General features: G+C 40.2%; 1 protein-coding gene across 3 annotated transcripts in view; it reads left to right on the top strand.

Annotated features, from left to right (window-relative positions):
• The first annotated feature begins 1,074 nt into the window (after positions 1–1,074).
• The window catches only part of LOC127527248 (trace amine-associated receptor 13c-like), an 84,872-nt gene continuing 65,152 nt past the window's right edge, over positions 1,075–20,794 (top strand). For all 3 annotated transcript variants that reach the window (XM_051925350.1, XM_051925351.1, XM_051925352.1), the window contains exon 1: positions 1,075–1,569. In XM_051925350.1, coding sequence (XP_051781310.1) covers positions 1,335–1,569 — 235 coding nt within the window. In that variant the 5' untranslated portion in view covers positions 1,075–1,334. The remainder of the gene's footprint in view (positions 1,570–20,794) is intronic.

The following is a 20,794-nucleotide window of genomic DNA, read 5'->3' as shown; positions in this document are numbered from 1 at the left end:
CATAAATATATGACAAGTGACACTACAAGGTGCTTCAGTAACACAAGGAGAGATGAGGGGACCAGACATGAAGTTTGTATTAACAGACCCCCAGTGTGTCACATATGAACTCTTGTGTGGTGAGGACCACTTCACTGTTTGTGTCGATGAGAAGGGAATGACAACAACACGACACAAAAACTCCTGTAAAGTCGTATGTCTGCCATCACTGAGCAGCTGCTGCCAATTGTTCAATCAAAACTGAACTTGTATGATGGAGATGGCGGTCCTTCTGTATTTTCTATTGAACTGTTCATACCTTCTGTTGAAAAACATCACTTGCTGTTACTCTAATACAGTATGAATTTAATAAAAGTGTAATATTAATATAAAATAGTGAATATAAGTGTGAAAATATCACAGGATATTGTTCTGGAGAGATCTTGACATCATTTCTATCTTTATTAAGAACTTTAATTGTTCTTATAGTGATATTGGCTAACAGACTCATGCAGTGCGGTGCTCCTCGGTGCTTCAAAACCGACAGACGCAGTCATTTAGTTTTGTTTGATACAAAGTTACAAATCAGTGACACACAAATGTCTTCAAAATAAAAAAGCACATCAGTGAGCGCTGCTGCATTGGAATTCTGAGAGTTTACCTGCAACTGCCACAGAGAAATGCATGTTGTGTGTCTGATGATTTAAGAAAAGAAAGACATCCAGTAAATCAGACAAAGACAATCAGCACAACGTCAGACTGACAGAGAGCAACAGGGGGAATACTGTCTGGAATTTAATGTGGGTGTCCAGAAAAGACAAAAACACACAGCTGTTACTGTACACTGTATGTGTGTGTGTGTGTGTGTGTGTGTGTGTGTGTGTGTGGGCCTCTCATGAGCACAGGGTGGTCCAGCACACTCCATGCAGGTTCAGCTCACAGGTGTTTGAGGGGCTCTGAGCAGCACAGGACAGCATGGAGTGTCAGACCACCACTGGGCAGAGGAAAGAAAGTCAAAGTGACTGAGAACAAAAAAACAAAAACAGCAGACAGATGGAGAAGAAGGAAACTGCAGAGAGACAGCAGCTGGACCACTGTGGAGCTGTGAGGAGAGACCACCGCAGCCCTGAGCGGCTCCTGACAAACAAATATAATGAAGACATCTGAGATTTGATGAACTCATTAGTGAGTAAGAACTGAAATGAACAAACAAACATCCTGAGAGAATTTGTGAAGCAAACACAGCAGAGAGTTGCCTCATGTGAATTACGTCAGCAGAGAGAATATGGCAGTCGCAGGGCCTCAGTGTATAAACATCTCAGTGTGCAGGCAGGACGGCTCAGTCAGGGACAGACATGGAGTGGAAAGGAATGAAACTCGGCCGTTGTTATCCTCACAGTAATACATCTTGTCATAAACTGATTCATGAAACTGAAGTGTATGGACTTTATTACACTTTCTCTTGTCTTTTGCTTTTCTCGACAGTCTGTGGAAATCTTCTTGTCATCATTTCTATTTCTCATTTTGTTCAGCTGCACACGCCGACTAATCTTGTGATCTTTTCACTCGCAGCGGCCGATTTCTTATCAGGTTTCTTTGTGTTGCCCTTTACTTTGGTTATCCTGATTGAAACTTGCTGGTACTTTGGAGCTATTTATTGTTATTTGTATCAGGCACTTGCAAATATTCTTAATACTGTAGTTGTATATAATGTTGCTTTAATATCCATTGATCGCTACATTGCTGTCTGCCATCCTTTCTTTTACAGCTCAAAAATAAGTTTAACTGTTGTAAAGATCAGCATTGCTGTAGTGTGGCTGTTTGCACTTTTCATTTCACTCATACTTTTATGTTTTAGTCAAATTATAACAGAGGTATGTGAAGGAGCTTGTGGATTGATCGGTTATTATAATATGGTCATTTTTTATTTACTTGCAACTTTTTTTATTCCTTATTCACTGATGATTGGTTTTTATATCAGAATATTTGTAGTTGCAAGAAGCCATTCAAGAGCCATCAACTGTATGATAGAAAAGAGACAAACTGTGGAGTTGAGTGACAGAAAAATATCAAAACCGTCTGAAAGAAAAGCCGCAAAAACATTAGGAGTAGTCATGGGGGCTTTTATTATCTGCTGGCTGCCTGCTAATATATTCAATTTTTATGGTAATATTAATGACCAAATCAGAAATACCATCAAAAATGTCTTAGTGTTGGTCAGTGAAGTGAACTTTGGTGTTAATCCAATTCTTTACGCTTTTCTTTATTCCTGGTTCAGGAAAGCACTTAAAATAATCCTGACTTGTAAAATATTTAGTCCAGCTTCTTCTGTGCTCAATTTACTATAAATGGTAAAGAAAATAAAAATGTAATTTTCTGAACTTAGATGTTTTAAATTATTTGTAAATTATGCCTTTGCTCATTTTTCATATTAACAGTGCAATACCTGGACGTATTTCTTAACAATACAATCATTTTATATTCACTGTATTGTTGTGAAGGCTGTTTTTGTTAAAATTGTACTTTATTCATGTAGAGTGTACACTGTTTATGATTATTGCTTATTTCACCACAGTTATTTTCATAAATCTTCTCCTTATTTGAATGAGTTATAAACAGCACTGAAAAATTTAGAGACTCCTGGCAATTCATAGAAACACTTCAGGGTTTCTTGGTGACTTTTTAATTTTTTTTAACATTGTATAATCATTATTGCTATTTCCATTATTTTAGGCAAGAATTATTTATTTCAATATGAATTAAGTAATGTGCTAAATTTTACCCAGTATCTGGAAACATAAAAATCTTTAAACATCTGGAGTTACAATTTACAAACTTTCAGATTTCACAACTAAAAACTCCACAGCAGAGCTGAGACGACGGCCGACATTCTCTTCAGCTTTGGTCAGGCGGTGGAGATTTGTTTAAGAGTCAAATTCTGTGAAATGTTCCTTTATTGTTTTACTTTTTTTATCAAACTAAACTCTTTATTTTATTGTGAAGTCAATGTTTCTTATTCCTGAACTTTAATCCGCACTCCTCCTCACTAAGGCAGCAGATGACAGACGAGTGCAGACGGAGCAGTCGGCCTTCACTCCTCACACTGCTGGCTCACTAAATGACACTGAGGTGACTGTGAGGAACTGAAATGGAAGACTGAGAAGGTCAAATGAGGTTTGATGTCCACAATTAAATGTAGTATTTGCTGCTTTAGACTGACGTTTGTTAATATTTGTGAAGTCTCATTAGCCGCAGCTGCTCACCTCAGACAGAACACAATTAATACTTCAGAGAACAGCATTGTGCTCAATTCTAGAAAAACAGAGAAACTTAAACCTTTAATACAGGAATTATATTTATATGTCAATAATTGTCTGCCTACCACCACATTTATTCCTTTTGATACGCACATCACAAATTGTTCAGGTTTTCTCTCTCTTTCATTTGTCAAATGCCTGAGTTGTTGTAGAGCACAATGGCTCAGAAAGTGTTCAGTTATCTCGGTACGACTTTTACAAATCTAATAACACAATACAGACGTGTGTGCTCATTCGTGTGTTTTCATATTTTATTTCTTTATAACAAATGCATTAGTGAGGATTTGAACACAAGTGTCTTTAAGTGATCATTAACAAAGACCTGACGCTTGATATCCGTGTGTTTAGATAAACCTCAGCATGTTGATTTCAAACACGTGAAAGTTCTTTGTGTCAAGTCGTGTCACTAATCCCAGACAATGCTGTGACTGTCCACTCAGATCCTAAATTTGATTCAGCTCATCGTATTTCCTGATTGTGATGTCTGTTCAGGTGAAATGCCATTATATAAACACACACAGCTGAAGTCATTTTGTGTTAAATTCCTTGACTTTGCTCTCTGGTGTCAGTTCTCGTCTCAGGTTTCTCCTTTTTGCACTGAGTTTTATTTAATTTATTCCCTTGACGTCTCTTCCTTTCCCCTAACCACAGGCTGACGAGTTGCAGGTTACACAATCCATTATACTGATGAGGTTGTTGAAGTGTCTCCCTTCCCAGAATTCTATTTATTGTCCAGATGCACTAATGTGGACGAGTAATGTTTTTTTGAGGTATTGATGCAACACACAAGGAGAGCACAAAATAAAAAAGACAAACATGACACACTGTAATGTGATTTTATTATGTTTTATATCATGTACTTGCTATCGAGGCCACAAGCAAACCAATATTGGTAATAACTCCACCCAGGGAGGTCAGGCCTGATTTGTTCTTAGAACTTCAATGTTAATTTCAGCAAACATCAACATCTTTTAAAAGTCTCATTAGCCGCAGCTGCACACCTCATACAGAACACAATTAATACTTCAGAGAACAGCATTGTGCTCAATTCTAGAAACACAGAGAAACTTAAACCTTTGATAAAGAAACCCTAAACTTAAACTTAAACTAAACCTTTATTAATTTACATATAACCTAATATCCTTTCTTTTCCAGCCCTAATTCTAATAATTCTTCTTTCCTCAGTCCTAAAAATTGTAATCATTTTTCCAGCCCTGAGAAATGTAGACTTCAGCTGTCTTGACTTTAAAAAAAACAGCTTGAGGGATAAATACGCACAGTGAGGAGCTTGCGCTATAGCAGGACTGTACCTCTTCCTTTCCTAAGGACAAAGGGGTAATCTATTGCTCTCAGGAAAGTGAGTTCTTTAACAGAAAACCTACCCCTAACCCTAATTTCAACCCTAGAAATCAATGTTTATAATTTATCCAAAATGTTTAAAGTTACAGAACTGGATAGTTCTCTGTTACAAAAGGGAATGTCCTTCATTCCTACTCCACCCAAGATAAATATGGAATATGGATAGATATGATGTTAATAGATATCATAGAAAATTAAAATTGTTAGATTTTTTGTTTATGTGGAAAATGATTCAACACGCTAATTTGCGGAACTATCCACATGGTTTCCAAAATTGTCCAAAATTTGTAAACCTATTTTGGACTTAATTCAACAAGACTGGAAAATATTAGATAATATGTCATATTAACTTGACCCAGGAAAATCTTACTCAGCCTGAATGCATGTCGTAGTAGTAGTAGTAGTAGTAGAGCTTTATTGTCATCCTAACAATATACTTACAGTACACAGTGGGATGAAATATCGTCCTCCAGAATCAAAAGGTGCAGTACACAAGATATATATATAACTGAAAAACATATACAGTATTAAGTAGTATTATGTAATCCAGAAAGTGTGTGGAGTAAAGAGTCCAGTGTGGAGGAGGGCAGCATGGTGTTCAGGAGCCGGACTGCTTGAGGAAAGAAACTATTGCACAATCTCGCAGACCTGCTCCTGATGCTGCAGAGTCGTCTTCCAGATGGAAGAGGAGTAAACAGTTGGTGGGAGGGGTGGTGGGGGTCAGCCATGATGCTAGTGGCTTTATGAAGGCAGCATGAGGTGTAGATCTCCTGCAGACTGTGTAGAGAGCTGCCAATGATGCACTCAGCAGTCCGCACAATCCTCTGAAGGGCTTTGCGGTCGGAGGCATGGCAGTTTCCATACCAGACTGTAATACAGCTGGTCAGGACGCTCTCTATGGTGCCTCTGTAGAAGGTGGTAAGTATGGGTTTAGGGAGGTGCACCTTCTTCAGTCGTCGCAGGAAGTAAAGACGCTGCTGGGCTCTTTTTGTAAGATAGTTGGTGTTTTTGGTCCAGGACAGGTCCTCTGTGATATGAACACCTAGGAACTTGGTGCTCTTCACTCTCTCTACTGTGACGCCGTCAATGTTGAGTGGGAGATGGACAGCCTTTGTCTTCCTGAAGTCAACAATCAACTCTTTTGTCTTTTCAACATTAAGAGACAGATTATTGTCTTTACACCAAAGTGCCAACCGTTCCACCTCTTCTCTGTACGCTGCATCATCGTCATTCTCAATGAGTCCCACTACTGTAGTGTCATCGGCGAACTTGATAATGTGGTTTGTGTCAGAGTTGGAGGTGCAATCATGAGTCAACAGCGTGAAGAGTAGCGGGCTCAGCACACAACCCTGGGGGGCACCTGTGCTCAGTGTGATGGTGTTAGATCTTTTATTCCCAATCTGTACTGTTTGAGGTCTTTCAGTGAGAAAGTCCAGAATCCAGTTGCAGGTGGAGGTTTTGAGTCCGAGCAGATCCAGCTTACTGATCAGCTGCCTGGTGATGATAGCATTGAATGCTGAGCTGAAATCAATGAACAGCATTCTTACATGTGCATTGCGGTGATCCAGATGTGACAGGATCAGGTGGAATACCATTGAAATTGCATCGTCAGTTGATCGATTTGATTGATATGCAAACTGTAGAGGGTCCAGTTTGGGAGGCAGCTGATTCTTTATGTGACTCAAAACTAACCGCTCAAAGCACTTCATAATGATTGGAGTGAGTGCCACTGGGCGGTAGTCATTGAGTTCTGAGGCTGTAGCTGTCTTTGGGACAGGTCTGATGGTGGTGTTTTTAAAACATTGTGGCACAACAGCTTGGCTCAGGGAGATGTTGAAGATGTCCACTAGGACATCAGTCAGCTGGTCAGCACAAGCTCTGAGCACACGTCCAGGTATGTTATCTGGTCCAGCAGCTTTGTGTGGGTTGACCCTGGTGAGAGTCCTTCTCACACTAGCTACAGACAGGGACAAAACTTGATTGTCTGACGAGGGGATGGTCTTCCATGCTGGTTTATTGTTCTGTGTCTCAAACCTGGCATAGAAGGTGTTAAGAGCGTCTGGAAGAGAGGTGTCGTTAACACACATATGCGGTGGGGCCTTATAATCTGTGATGGTTTGGATGCCCTGCCACATTCGACGAGAATCTCTTGAGCAGGCGAAGTGATCACTAATTTTCTTTGAGTACTCCCACATTGCTAACTTAATGCCTCGGGACAGGTTGGTTCTAGCTGCTCTGAGTGCCACTTCGTTGTTGGCTTTGTAGGCAGCATCCCTTGTTTTCAGCAGCTCGTGAACTTCTGCTGTGAACCATGGCTTCTGGTTAGCGCGTGTTGAGACAGATTTGATGATGGTGACATCTCCAATGCATTTGTCAATGTATCCTGTCACTGCTTCGGCATACTCATTTATGTCAATGTGATGATCAATGGTCGCTGCTTCTCTAAAGACACTCCATTCTGTGCTCTCAAAACAGTCCTGCAGGGCTTCAGTAGCTCCATCTCAGCCATGTTCTGATCTGCTTTATTACCGGCTTTGTTCTCTTCAGCAATGGCATATATGCTGGAGTAAGCATTACTGTAATGTGATCAGACTGTCCAATGTGAGGGTGGGGAGTTGCTCTATATGCAGACTTGATGTTAGTGTATACCAAGTCCAATATGTTGTCTCGTCTTGTCGGAAATTTAACATGCTGGTGGAGTTTTGGCAGAAGAGTCTTTAAATTCGCTTGATTGAAGTCCCCAGCGATAATAAAAAATCCCTCAGGGTGGCGAGATTGCAGGTCACCGATGGTCTCATACAGCTCGCATAGTGCCTCCTTAGCATTTGCATCGGGAGGAATATACACTGCCACAATGACAATAATACTGAATTCTCGCGGCAAATAATAAGGTCTGCACTTAACTGCCACAAATTCCACCAGCGATGAGCAGTGCTTCGTGATCATACCTGTGTTTCCACACCATTCTGTGTTGATGTACACACACAGGCCGCCGCCGTGTGTTTTTCCGGATCTGTTGGCGTCTCTATCCGCACGGATAGCATGTAGCCCTGTTAGCTGTATAGCAGCGTCGGAGATATTATCATTCAGCCAGGTTTCCGTGAAGATAAAAACATAGCAGTCTCTTACTTCGCGACGTTTTGCTCTTAGAAGTCGGATATGGTCCAGTTTGTTGTCCAATGAACGAACATTTGCCAGAATGATGGACGGAACAGCCGGTCTGGTTGGATTAGCCTTTAGCTTAGCTCGGACACCTCCTCGTTTACCGCGCTTCCGGGTACGCTCACACCGCTTGCGGCGTCTCCTTGCTGGGATGATACCTGTAGGTGATTCGGGGGCGGGTTCACGGAGCAGGCCTAGCTCACGGAGCTTCTTTGTTAGAGCGTCTTCAGGTAAGTTGTTGGTGTTAAATCTTGAATTGATTTCCAGAAGTGTGACGCGGTTGTATGAGAGTCTTTGTGTGTCTTTCACACACATGACTTATTGACTGTGCGAACAAAATAAATAGTTAAATAGTTAAAAACAGCTAAAATGCACCTTTTTTTTGAATCCGGAGTAGCCGCTGCGCCTTAGCGCGCCGCCATTAAATATCTACGAAATAATAAGAATATAACTATAAAACTGTCAGATAAGGAAGTGATGACAGTCATTATTGATTAAACACAATATTTGTATGAGGCTCAACATCAATTAAACATTATATTACATTACAAACCTTTAGCTAAATCTATGCAGTTTTAAACCAAACAAAAAAGAGTAACTATTTTATCCAAACTGGTGGAAGATGGGTATATTTCTTACCAACAAAAGAAATATTTTTCAGGTCCCAATATACCATCTAGGCAGAAATTTTATCTGTTTTCAAAGATTCAGAAGGCACCAGACTCATGGACTGCACCTTACAAGATACCGTCTGGGAGACTAATCGTTTCTGCTTGCTCCTTGGAATCTTATCACATCTCACATCTGAATACATCGATAATTTCTTAAACCCACAACTGCATAACAGCCACATTAAAGATACTTTTCATTTTTGACAAGTCATTAAAATACATCAGATTCCTCTGGATGCATTTTTGTTTGCTATGGACACTGAGTCCTTATATATTAATATTAACACCTCACTGGGTTTACGGGCAGTAGCTGACAAATTCAAATAAATCTCCTGATCCAGAAAGACCAGGGGCCTCATGTACAGTGGGGCAAAAATGTATTTAGTCAGCCACCAATTGTGCAAGTTATCCCACTTAAAATGATGAGAGAGGCCTGTAATTTTCATCATAGGTATACCTCAACAATGAGAAAAAAAAATCCAGAAAATCACATTGTCTGATTTTTGAAGAATTTATTTGCAAATTATGGTGGGAAAGTATTTGGTCAATAACAAAAGTTCATCTCAATACTTTGTTATATACCCTTTGTTGGCAATGACAGAGGTCAAACGTTTTCTGTAAGTCTTCACAAGGTTTTCACACACTGTTGCTGGTATTTTGGCCCATTCCTCCATGCAGATCTCCTCTAGAGCAGTGATGTTTTGTGGGCTGTCGCTGGGCAACACGGACTTTCAATTCCCTCCAAAGATTTTCTATGGGGTTGAGATCTGGAGACTGGCTAGGCCACTCCAGGACCTTGAAATGCTTCTTACGAAGCCACTCCTTCGTTACCCGGGTGGTGTGTTTGGGATCATTGTCATGCTGAAAGACCCAGCCACGTTTCATCTTCAATGCCTTTGCTGATGGAAGGAGGTTTTCACTCAAAATCTGACGATACATGGCCCCATTCATTGTTTCCTTTACACGGATCAGTCGTCCTGGTCCCTTTGCATAAAAACAGCCCCAAAGCATGATGTTTCCACCCCCATGCTTTATAGTAGGTATGGTGTTCTTTGGATGCAACTCGGCATTCTTTCTCCTCCAAACACGACGAGTAGAGTTTTTACCAAAAAGTTCTATTTTGGTTTCAATCCTCTTCTGGATCATCCAAATGCTCTCAGGCAAACTTCAGACGGGCCTGCACATGTACTGGTTTAAGCAGAGGGACACGTCTGGCACTGCAGGATTTGAGTCCCAGGCGGCGTAGTGTGTTACTGATGGTAGCCTTTGTTACTTTGGTCCCAGCTCTCTGCAGGTCACTCACTAGGTCCCCCCGTGTGGTTCTGGGATTTTTACTCACCGTTCTTGCGATCATTTTGAACCCACGGGGTGAGATCTTGCGTGGAGCCCCAGATTGAGGGACATTATCAGTGGGCTTGTATGTCTTCCATTTTCTAATAATTGCTCCCACAGTTGATTTCTTCACACCAAGCTGCTTACCTATTGCAGATTCAGTCTTCCCAGCCTGGTGCAGGTCTACAATTTTGTTTCTGGTGTCCTTTGACAGCTCTTTGGTCTTGGCCATAGTGGAGTTTGGAGTGTGACTGTTTGAAGTTGTGGACAGATGTCTTTTATATTGATAACGAGTTCAAACAGGTGCCATTAATACAGGTAATGAGTGGAGGACAGAGGAGCCTCTTACAGAAGAAGTTACAGGTCTGTGAGAGCCAGAAATCTTGCTTGTTTGTAGGTGACCAAATACTTATTTTCCACCATAATTTGCAAATAAATTCTTTAAAATCAGACAATGTGATTTTCTGGATTTTTTTTTCTCATTTTGTCTCTCATAGTTGAGGTATACCTATGATGAAAATTACAGGCCTCTCTCATCTTTTTAAGTGGGAGAACTTGCACAATTGGTGGCTGACTAAATACTTTTTTGCCCCACTGTATAAATGGTGCATATGCATAAAAATGTTGCGTACTCCCGTTTCCACTCTCAAATCACGATGTATAAAACCTAAACTTGGCATAAAGCCACGCACATTTTCACGGTAGCTCAAACCCTGCCGTATGCAAATCTTCCGCTTGGTTTTGCAATCTGGCGTCACCCAGCGTCAAAGCAGTGCTTTTGTTCCTGTGTGGTTTCCCTTTCTTTTTTAGTTCCACATCCCTGACATGGCTTTATAAATACACAGAAATTAACCGCATTTGTTTATTAGATTAAGGCATCTGATTGTAATTAACCTGTAACAATATAATGGTCCACAGAATGGTCAAACTATTCTAAATACCATAGCTGCTTTAGTGTTGTTACTCTCACTGCACCTTCTTCTTCTTTCAGCTGCTCCCGTTAGGGGTTACCACAGCGGATCATCTTTTTCCATATTACTGTAACTGCACCACTCGGAGTATTTATCCCACTGTATCTGATTGTGGAATTACAGCTCTACACCAGCTGATCAGAAAGAGAATTATCAGTATACAGCATCAAGCACACTCTGCCTCCGCCATGCGCACAGTCTATTGAACTTCTCTCATATGACAAAGATCCCAAGATCTATAAAAGCACTCAATCAGTCCATTAAGTGCTCCTTGTAGAACTGTTTGTACTTATAAGTACAAATACCTCACTGTAAACTTGCACTACAGTAATAATACTGCACAACCTGAGCCACTTAAGCGCATGTTTACATATGATAATGATATCATTTTAAGATGAAATGCAGCAAAACATGTTTATTATATTATACAGATAAAATGTTAACATCATTTAAATAATCTATATTGTTAATTATTAAACATGTGAGGACATGGTGTCACAGCGCTAGCAAGTTCAGGGATTGTTCCTGCCTCGTGCTGTATTCTTGCTGGGGCTGGCGAGACACTGGAAGGATAGATGGATAGAATAATTAAACATGTACTACGAAGATATTTCAATGTTCCTTAAAAGTTTTGAATAATCAACGTTCTAAGCTTACAAATGGCTTAACATCTATTACTGAGGCGGATTGTGTGGCAATTGGGTATTTGGAGAAAGAAAAGGAAGGACAGGAATTGGGGGTTCAGAAAGAGACAGTACTGCTGCAATAAATTATTAAATCGAAGGCCGCGCACGGCACAGCAAGAATCTTGAGTGAGGCAGGAACAATCTCTGGGTGGGGCACCAGTTCATCACTATCACTGTGCCACCGTGTTCCCATGTTTAATAACAGGCTTTAATTCCTATCATCATGAAAATGATATCAAGTATACATCTCAGTATTTAATTATTCAGAGAGCTGTAATATCATGAATGTAATGGATTCTGTGTCCTGTCAGAGGAAGAGAAAGCCCGTTTAAGAAGCACGTAGTGATTCACACATATAGAGCACATAAAAGACCACAAAGAAAACAAAGCATTTACTTTAGTTACGGTGGGATTTGAGAAACTCATAAATTAAACGATTTTAAGATGAAGTTTATGATGCTCTACTTTAATGACAAAATAAACTATGTGATTAAAGTGGATGTTTAGAGATTAAAGTTGACATTTCGAGCTTTTCTCTCACTGTGTCCCTATTTTTTTTTCTTTTCTCTATTCCTTAATAAGCTTTCATATGACACTCAGACAGTGGGCTACAACTCGTCTTTTCAGGGCGACCTTGATATCAGACAACTTCTTTTTTATTTCGGGCACTGTGCAACTTTGTGAACTTGAGCTTTCGAGTTTCTCCGACACTCTATGTCACTCGATCAACTTTCTTTTGTTGTTTATACCACTGTTTAAATCAGCAAATAGTAAGTTTTTCTTTGCCTCCACTTGGTATTTGCGGAAATTCTTCTATTTCCCACCATGCTTTTGCCATTGCCTTTTCACAGAACACTGAGCTTAAGGGCTATTGATATTAATTTGCAAAATTCTGGTAGGAGTCTGGGAGTGGCAGCAGGCCCGTGCACGTGCGTTACTTTTCACACTAACTGGGATTTATGTAGCAGAAGAATGTGGAAGCTGGCGAACACACAGATTTATGCATCTAGATTTTTTTGTGCGTATGCACATTTCCGCTTTTGTCCATACGCGTGTTTTAGTGTGAATTATACGTACGCCGTTATGCATGAGGCCCCAGGTGAGCACAAGAATAAGAGAACCAGAGCAGAGGTAACTCCAAATGGGGAGGTTGAGCAAATAGTAAACTTTTATTCAGTCATTATAGATTTTAACATCCTTAAATGTTCCTAATGTGCCTTAAAAAGTGAAAGCAAATAAAAAAGAAATTGGGTCTGCAAATCTGAGATACAAGCTGTCCATCTAAGGAGCTAACACAACTGAATGTGCGAGGATTTTCTGTCTCTTAATGGCTGTGTGGCTGTGTTTGTTTTGCTTTTCTTCTTTCCTGGGTCTTCTCTTCAATTCAGCATCTGATGACTCTGTAAAGCTTGTCAGGACCAAGTTGAACACCTCAAGCCCTTCTCTGTCTAATATCATTTTCACAGACTGTATCACTACACATCTATGCACAAAGATAACCAATGGTTCAAGAGCTTTGCTTTTACACATGTAGAAAGTCCAAAAAATGGCGATTTCAACTTGACCCTTCTTAAAAACTGAATTGTGCTGTTTAAATTTTTGACCTTCTGTATTGTCTTGGTAGAGTATTATATTGCTCTACTTTCCCCTTTTGTATTAATAATAAGTAGCCTTTGTCAGAATGCCTCAAATCTCCCAGACTTACCACTGTTTATCAGGTATTGTACCATATAACTTCTCCCACCTTCCCTCCTACATCTATAACCTCAGGCAATTAGGTGTAGTAAAAGACAAGCAGGACTTAAGTTGCAATTTAAACAATGTATTATTGATAATATTAATAAATAATTAGAATATGCAAAGTACATTTGAATATTGGCAACCATACAACCTGATAAAATGGTGATGTGTAGTATCAGGCGGCACACAGATTTGTTACTTAGTTAAAATGTTGCTAGTTAAGGCATCATTTTGTGGTCAGCTTTCTTTAGAACAGGCCGCAAACCTGTTTCAATATGGCTGCCGAGCTTTGCTCTCCGTTGTGTTGTCCTTTCAGTTCATAGTGTGAGATGCTCCTTCATCAGATGTTAGTAACAGAGAGAGAGTGAGGTTAAGCAAGCAGATTTATAGATGTTCTGTCCAACCCCTAGAGCCAATAGGACGTTATGGTACTTAAAGGCCTCTGATACAAGCCAATTCCAAACAGCCATACTTCAGACCAGTGGGGGAACAGAAAACATCTTAACACCTGCCATCCCCCAAAACCATATGTTAAGGTAAAGCTTGGCAGTTAGGCAGCCTGGCTTTCTTACGGGGGTTGAAAGACTTTTGCAGAGAAACACTGGCCAAACTGGTTTCAGGCACTTCCTCCAAATCCTGTCATAAAATTCAAAGAGACTCATTCCCAAAAGGCAGGGGCAAACATGAATGCTTCTCACTAATGTAACACCAATATCACATTGCTTTGCCTAAATTACAAATAAAGACACACAAAATATTTATCAACTTGTATCTAAAACACCTTCTAAATCCTACTTGTCTGATTTTCTGACTGCAGAAAAATGGCCCTCTGTCTGTAGCAGCAGGTCCTCCTTGGAAAGCACACTTACAGTTAAAGCATACAGTAATAATTAAAATAAAAAATAAAATGTCTATATTCCTGTGAACAATTTAAAGAATGTGATATAAAACATATTAAATCACTTTACACTCTGTCATATTTGATCTTTTTATGCTTTGTTCTGGGCGGCACGGTGGCGCAGTGGGTAGCGCTGCTGCCTCGAAGTTGGGAGACCTGGGGACCCGGGTTCACTTCCCGGGTCCTCCCTGCGTGGAGTTTGCATGTTCTCCCCGTGTCTGCGTGGGTTTCCTCCCACAGTCCAAAGACATGCAGGTTAGGTGGATTGGCGATTCTAAATTGGCCCTAGTGTGTGCTTGGTGTGTGGGTGTGTTTGTGTGTGTCCTGTGGTAGATTGGCACCCTGCCCGGGATTGGTTCCTGCCTTGTGCCCTGTGTTGGCTAGGATTGGCTCCAGCAGACCCCCTTGACCCTGTGTTCGGATTCAGCGGGTTGGAAAATGGATGGATGGATGGATGTTTTGTTCTGTCCTTGATTGTTGCAACAACGCTACAAAGACAAATTCCTCACCACATTAGTGCAACCGACCAATAAAGAGAATTCTGGGAAGGGAGACACTTCAACAACTTCATCAGAGGAGCGGATTGTGTAACCTGCAAACCGTCAACCTGTGGTTAGGGGAAATGAAGAGCCGTCAAGGGAATAAATAAAGTAAAGCTGAGTGCAAACTGGAGAAACCTGAGACGAGAACTGACACCAGAGAGCAAAGTCAAGGAATTTAACACAAAATGACTTCAGCTGTGTGTGTTTATATAATGGCATTTCACCTGACACAGACATCACAATCAGGAAATACGATGAGCTGAATCAAATTTAGGATCTGAGTGGACAGCATTGTCTGGGATTAGTGACATTACTTGACATAAAGATCTTTCATGTGTTTGAAATCAACATGCTGAGGTTTATCTAAACACACGAATATGAAGCGTCCGGTATTTGTTAATGATCACTTAACTTGTGTTCAAATCCTCACTAAAGCATTCCTTTTAAAGATATAAATACGAGTACACAGAAATCAGCGCACACCTCTGTATTGTGTCGTTAGAATTTTAAATGTCTTACCAAGATAACTGAACACTTTCTGTGTATGAAGCTGCAGGAGGCATTGTACTTTAGAAGAACCCTGCAGCCATTTGACAAATGAAACAGAAAGCCTGAACAATTTGTGTTTTGTCTATCATAAGGAATCAATATGTGCTAATGAAGTATTTAAAGTGCATCCGGAAAGTATTCCCAGCGCATCACTTTTTCCACATTTTGTTATGTTACAGCCTTATTCCAAAATGGATTAAATTCATTGTTTTCCTCAGAATTCTACACACAACACCCCATAATGACAACGTGAAAAAAGTTTACTTGAGGTTTTTGCAAATTTATTAAAAATAAAAAAATTAAGAAAGCACATGTACATAAGTATTCACAGCCTTTGCCGTGAAGCTCGAAATTGAGCTCAGGTGCATCCTGTTTCCCCTGATCATCCTTGAGATGTTTCTGCAGCTTCATTGGAGTCCACCTGTGGTAAATTCAGTTGGTTGGACATGATTTGGAAAGGCACACACCTGTCTATATAAGGTCCCACAGTTGACAGTTCATGTCAGAGCACAAGCCAAGCATGAAGTCAAAGGAATTGTCTGTAGACCTCCGAGACAGGATTGTCTCGAGGCACAAATCTGGGGAAGGTTACAGAAAGATTTCTGCTGCTTTGAAGGTCCCAATGAGCACAGTGGCCTCCATCATCCGTAAGTGGAAGAAGTTCGAAACCACCAGGACTCTTCCTAGAGCTGGCCGGCCATCTAAACTGAGCGATCGGGGGAGAAGGGCCTTAGTCAGGGAGGTGACCAAGAACCAGATGGTCACTCTGTCAGAGCTCCAGAGGTCCTCTGTGGAGACAGAAGAACCTTCCAGAAGGACAACCATCTCTGCAGCAATCAACCAATCAGGCCTGTATGGTAGAGTGGCCAGATGGAACCCAATCCTTAGTAAAAGGCACATGGCAGCCCACCTGGAGTTTGCCAAATTGCACCTGAAGGACTCTCTGACCATGAGAAAGAAAATTCTCTGGTATGATGAGACAAAGATTGAACTCTTTGGTGTGAATGTCAGGCGTCACGTTTGGAGGAAACCTGGCACCATCCCTACAGTGAAGCGTGGTGGTGGCAGCATCATGCTGTGGGGATGTTTTTCAGCGGCAGGGACTGGGAGACTAGTCAGGATAAAGGGAAAGATGACTGCAGCAATGTACAGAGACATCCTGGATGAAAACCTGCTCCAGAGCGCTCTTGACCTCAGACTGGGGCGACGGTTCATCTTTCAGCAGGACAACGACCCTAAGCACACAGCAAAGATATCAAAGGAGTGGCTTCAGGACAATTCTGTGAATGTCCTTGAGTGGCCCAGCCAGAGCCCAGACTTGAATCCGATTGAACATCTCTGGAGAGATCTTAAAATGGCTGTGCACCGACGCTTTCCATCCAACGTGATGGAGCTTGAGAGGTGCTGCAAAGAGGAATGGGCCAAACTGGCCAAGGATAGGTGTGCCAAGCTTGTGGCGTCATATTCAAAAAAACTTGAGGCTGGAATTGCTGGCAAAGGGGCATCGACAAAGTATTCAGCAAAGGCTGTGAATACTTATGTACATGGGATTTCTGTTTTTTTATTTTTAATAAATTTGCAAAAACCTCATGTAAACTTTTTTCACGTTGTCATTATGGGGTGTTGTGTGTATAATTCTGAGGAAAAAAATGAATGTAATCCATTTTGGAATAAGGCTGTAACATAACGAAATGTGGAAAAAGTGATGAAGCGCTGTGAATACTTTCTGGATGCACTGTATCTGAGCATAAATAATAAGAATAAAAGGCTGAGAGAAACTACAGGGCTGAAAAGTGAGGAAGTTTAATGACAGCTTCAGAAACCCAAGAGCAGAACTTGACATCAGGGAGAAAAAGAAAGGTGATGTTCATCCCACTGAAGAGTATTCAAAGTCATCACTAATACCATCGCGCGGTTGAGTTCATGAACGGCATTAAAATAGTCCTCAGGATTTGCATATCCCATGACAGCCTGTGTTATGGACAATCTCGCACAACCTTCTTCTGTATTTCACAAACAATCCTTCTGAGTTAATTGGTGTATCAAACACACAAATGAGTTTAAGCAGCTGCAGCTCATCCCAAAGAGCACAGACTCTTCTAAGGATCTTTTCCATAAGTAATCATCGTTGATAAGGCCCCTCGCTCTGGCAGCCTCCATGAATGATCTATAGACCACCTCTTTAATTGATCTAAGGTCCTCAAGCTCCTTTATTTATTTATTTATTTGTACTTTTATTGAATTTATTTAAAGCATGTAACACTCCATACAATCAAGTCAAACTTAATAAAACTAAATTCAATTCATCCCCCACCCTTGAGAAAGAGAGGAAGGCCAACAGCCAGAATGAAACTTTAAGAGTAGAAAAGAGGGAAAAGAATCCTTTATGACAATTTAAATGCTTATTCTAAAATGTTATGGGTCAAATCCTGCCAGGTTTTAAAAAAACAGATCCTCTAAGTGAGACTTTGACTTTTTCCAATTTCAAATATTATATAACATCAGTTACCCACCTGACTTAACAGAGGTGGCCTGGGATTCGTTCAGTTGAGTAAGATATGTCTACATTCATGCTAGTAGTGAAGTAAAGGCGATCACAGTTTGTGTGTCCTTCTCCACTTGAAGCCCCTCTGTGAGCCCACCACACACAGCTGTTAGTGGATTAGGAGGGATTGTGACATCAAGGCTGTCTCATAGACATTTCAAGATTTTGGTCCAGAATGATGTTAATTTCTTGCTCACCCAAAACATATGGACCAGTGAGGCTTGAGCTCGATTGCAGTGTTCGCAGGTTGGATCTTGCCCTGGAAACATTTTGGACAATTTTAAAAATGATAGATATGCTCAATAAAAAAAAAAAATAAAGTTGAATAATTGACTGCTTTGCACATATGAAGTGAGAATGAATTCTCTGCATGGCTGCCTTCCACTCCTTTTCTGAAATGTTGAGTGAGAGATCCTTTTCCCACTATACTCTGGGATCTTTAAAAGAAAGGGACTTTAAAATGTTTTTATATATTATAGAAATGCTGAGTCCTCAAGACTGATCAATATCTCTTCTAGAATAGAAATAGCTGGGAGGTGAGGAAAATTAGCCAAATTTTGTTTAGAATTTGAAGATAGTGGAAAAATTGTGTTGATGGGAAACTAAATTTAGAGTGTAATTGTTAATAGCATGCAAAAACATTCTTTATATATAAATCTCTAAATGATTGGATCCTATATGTTTTCCAAACATTAAAAACTGTGTAAGTTTGAGAGGGTGGAAAAAGATGGTCATCATGTAGAGGTGCCACAGATAAAATATTCTCTAACTTGAAGTGTTTCCTACATTGGTTCCATATTCTGAGTGAGTGAAGGACAATTGGGTTGTTAGTATATTGGCGATGACTTGTACTTACTGGGGTACAAAGCAAGGAATATAAAGAAGTTCTGCAGGATTTCACTTCTATTGCAGCCCAAGCTAGTTTGTGTTCATCTATTTGTGTCAATGTCCAGGTTTTTATAGCTTGAATGTTTGTCGCCCAGTAATAAAACTGAAAATTGGGTAGAGCCATGCCACCTTCTGCTTTAGCTCATTGTGGGGTCACCCTTCAGATGTGTGGATATTTTGAATTCCAAATAAATGAGATTATGATTGAATCTAATTTCTTAAAAAAAGTACTAGTTAATGTAGATGGGGATATTTTGAAACAGAAACAGAACCTTAGGAGGGATATTCATCTTGATAGTGTTAATTTTCCCTGCTAAAGTAAGATGGAGGGCAGACCATCTATGCACGTTTTGTTTAATTTTATCCATGCAAACAGCAAAAATTTGTTGAAAAACAGCTTTATATTTACTTGTGATGTTTATCCCTAGATATTTCAACTGATCTGCAATGATAAAAGGGAAGGTGTGCAATCTAATGCTGTTTGCTAGAGAATTCAATGGAAAAAGTAAACTTTTGTTCAAATTAATTTGGAGTCTACATATCTTTTGAAAGTCTGTAAACGGTGTTAGGACTGTAGGCACAGTATTTTGTGGGTCTGATATATACAGTATCATATAATCTGCATATAGAGAAACTTTCTGTTCTTCTCTGATAATCCCCTTTATCTCATAAGCATATCGACAGTGAACTGCCAGTGGCTCAATGGCGATTGCAAAAAGCAGTGGTGACAAGGGGCATCCTTGTCTAGTACCGCGTTCTAGTTTGAATTAGTCTGAATTAATGTTGTTAACACGAACTGAAGCTTCTGGACTGTTATACAGTACAATTGTTTGATCCATGCACATATGTTTGGGCCGAACCCAAATTTCTCCAATGTAGTGAAATGGTAGTTCCATTCAGTCATATCAAATGCTCTTTTTGCGTCCAAAGATAATAAGATCTCTGTAGTGTTGGACTTTATGGGTGAATATATTTAATTAAACGGGTGTTGGAAATTGGGAGCTAAGTATCTACCTTTAATAATTCCGGTTTGATCTTGTGATATTACTGAAGGGAGCACTTTCTCAATCCTTCTAGCTAGGACTTAGAAGAGTATCTTAACATCATTATTCAGAAGTGAGATTAGCCTGTATGATGAACATTGTAATAAGTCCTTATTCTTTTAGGAAAACCAGTGATTAATGCTGTTTTTAAAAGTTTGAGGTGGAATTTTATTGTCTCTGGCATATGTGAAAGATGTTAATAAAAGGGGAGCTAACTTGATAACTAACTTGATGCATATAACAAATGTCCATTCTGGTTGTTTTATAGGACATCTGCTGATTTCTTAGTCATCTCTTAGTCATCTTTCAGGACATTTTGTTGTTCACTTGTCCTTTATCTGGTTTCCTGATGAGCCTGCAGAGGTTTCTGACATTTATTAACCCTTTATGCTATTTCTTTAAGATGAATGCTATGCTACCCTAAAATGATTTTTCCACACACTCAATAAATCTTTAACCACAATATTTACACTGACCACCCAGACTACACTACAGTGGACCCCTACAATCCCTACGTCATAATTTAATTCAATCTTGTGAGTTGTAGTAAGATTTTGGGCTCCCCTGTCCCAATGTCTTCACACCCTCTAACACTGAACATCACACTCTAGTCTGGCTCTGGTTGTTTCTGGTGTCTCCTGGGCCTGCACTGCTGCACTGGCCGTGGTATTCTTATGATTTCACTCTCCATGTTCCTCTGGGGTTTGTACTGCCCGAGTATTGTGTGTTCACAGACGTCCTTAATAATTTACACACGCATATTCCTCAGACAACTCATCATCCCTGGTTTGGTGCAACACATCTTGATTTCTTTTGCCCCAGACTTCCTTAGGTTTGAGTTTTTTGTGCTGTCTCAGTCAGTCAGTCATTGTCCAACATACTATATCCTAACACAGAGTCACGGGAGTCTGCTGGAGTCAATCCCAGCCAGCACAGGGTGCAAGGCAGGAACAAATCCCAGGCAGGCTGCCAGCCTGCCGCAGCTGTTGGAATGCGTTTTTGTAATTTAGGTAGCAAAAAAAGTGCATTGCATTTGTCATTTCAACAGATGGTGCATCACAAACATTAACAGTTCTTTTACTAATTCCATTCCAAATATCTTATAACAGAGA

The sequence above is a fragment of the Erpetoichthys calabaricus genome, chromosome 3 (assembly GCF_900747795.2).
Source record: "Erpetoichthys calabaricus chromosome 3, fErpCal1.3, whole genome shotgun sequence".
NCBI classification, from domain to species: Eukaryota; Metazoa; Chordata; class Cladistia; order Polypteriformes; family Polypteridae; genus Erpetoichthys; species Erpetoichthys calabaricus.
Note: the sequence above shows the minus strand (reverse complement) of the source record. Positions and strands in the feature narration are given on the sequence as shown.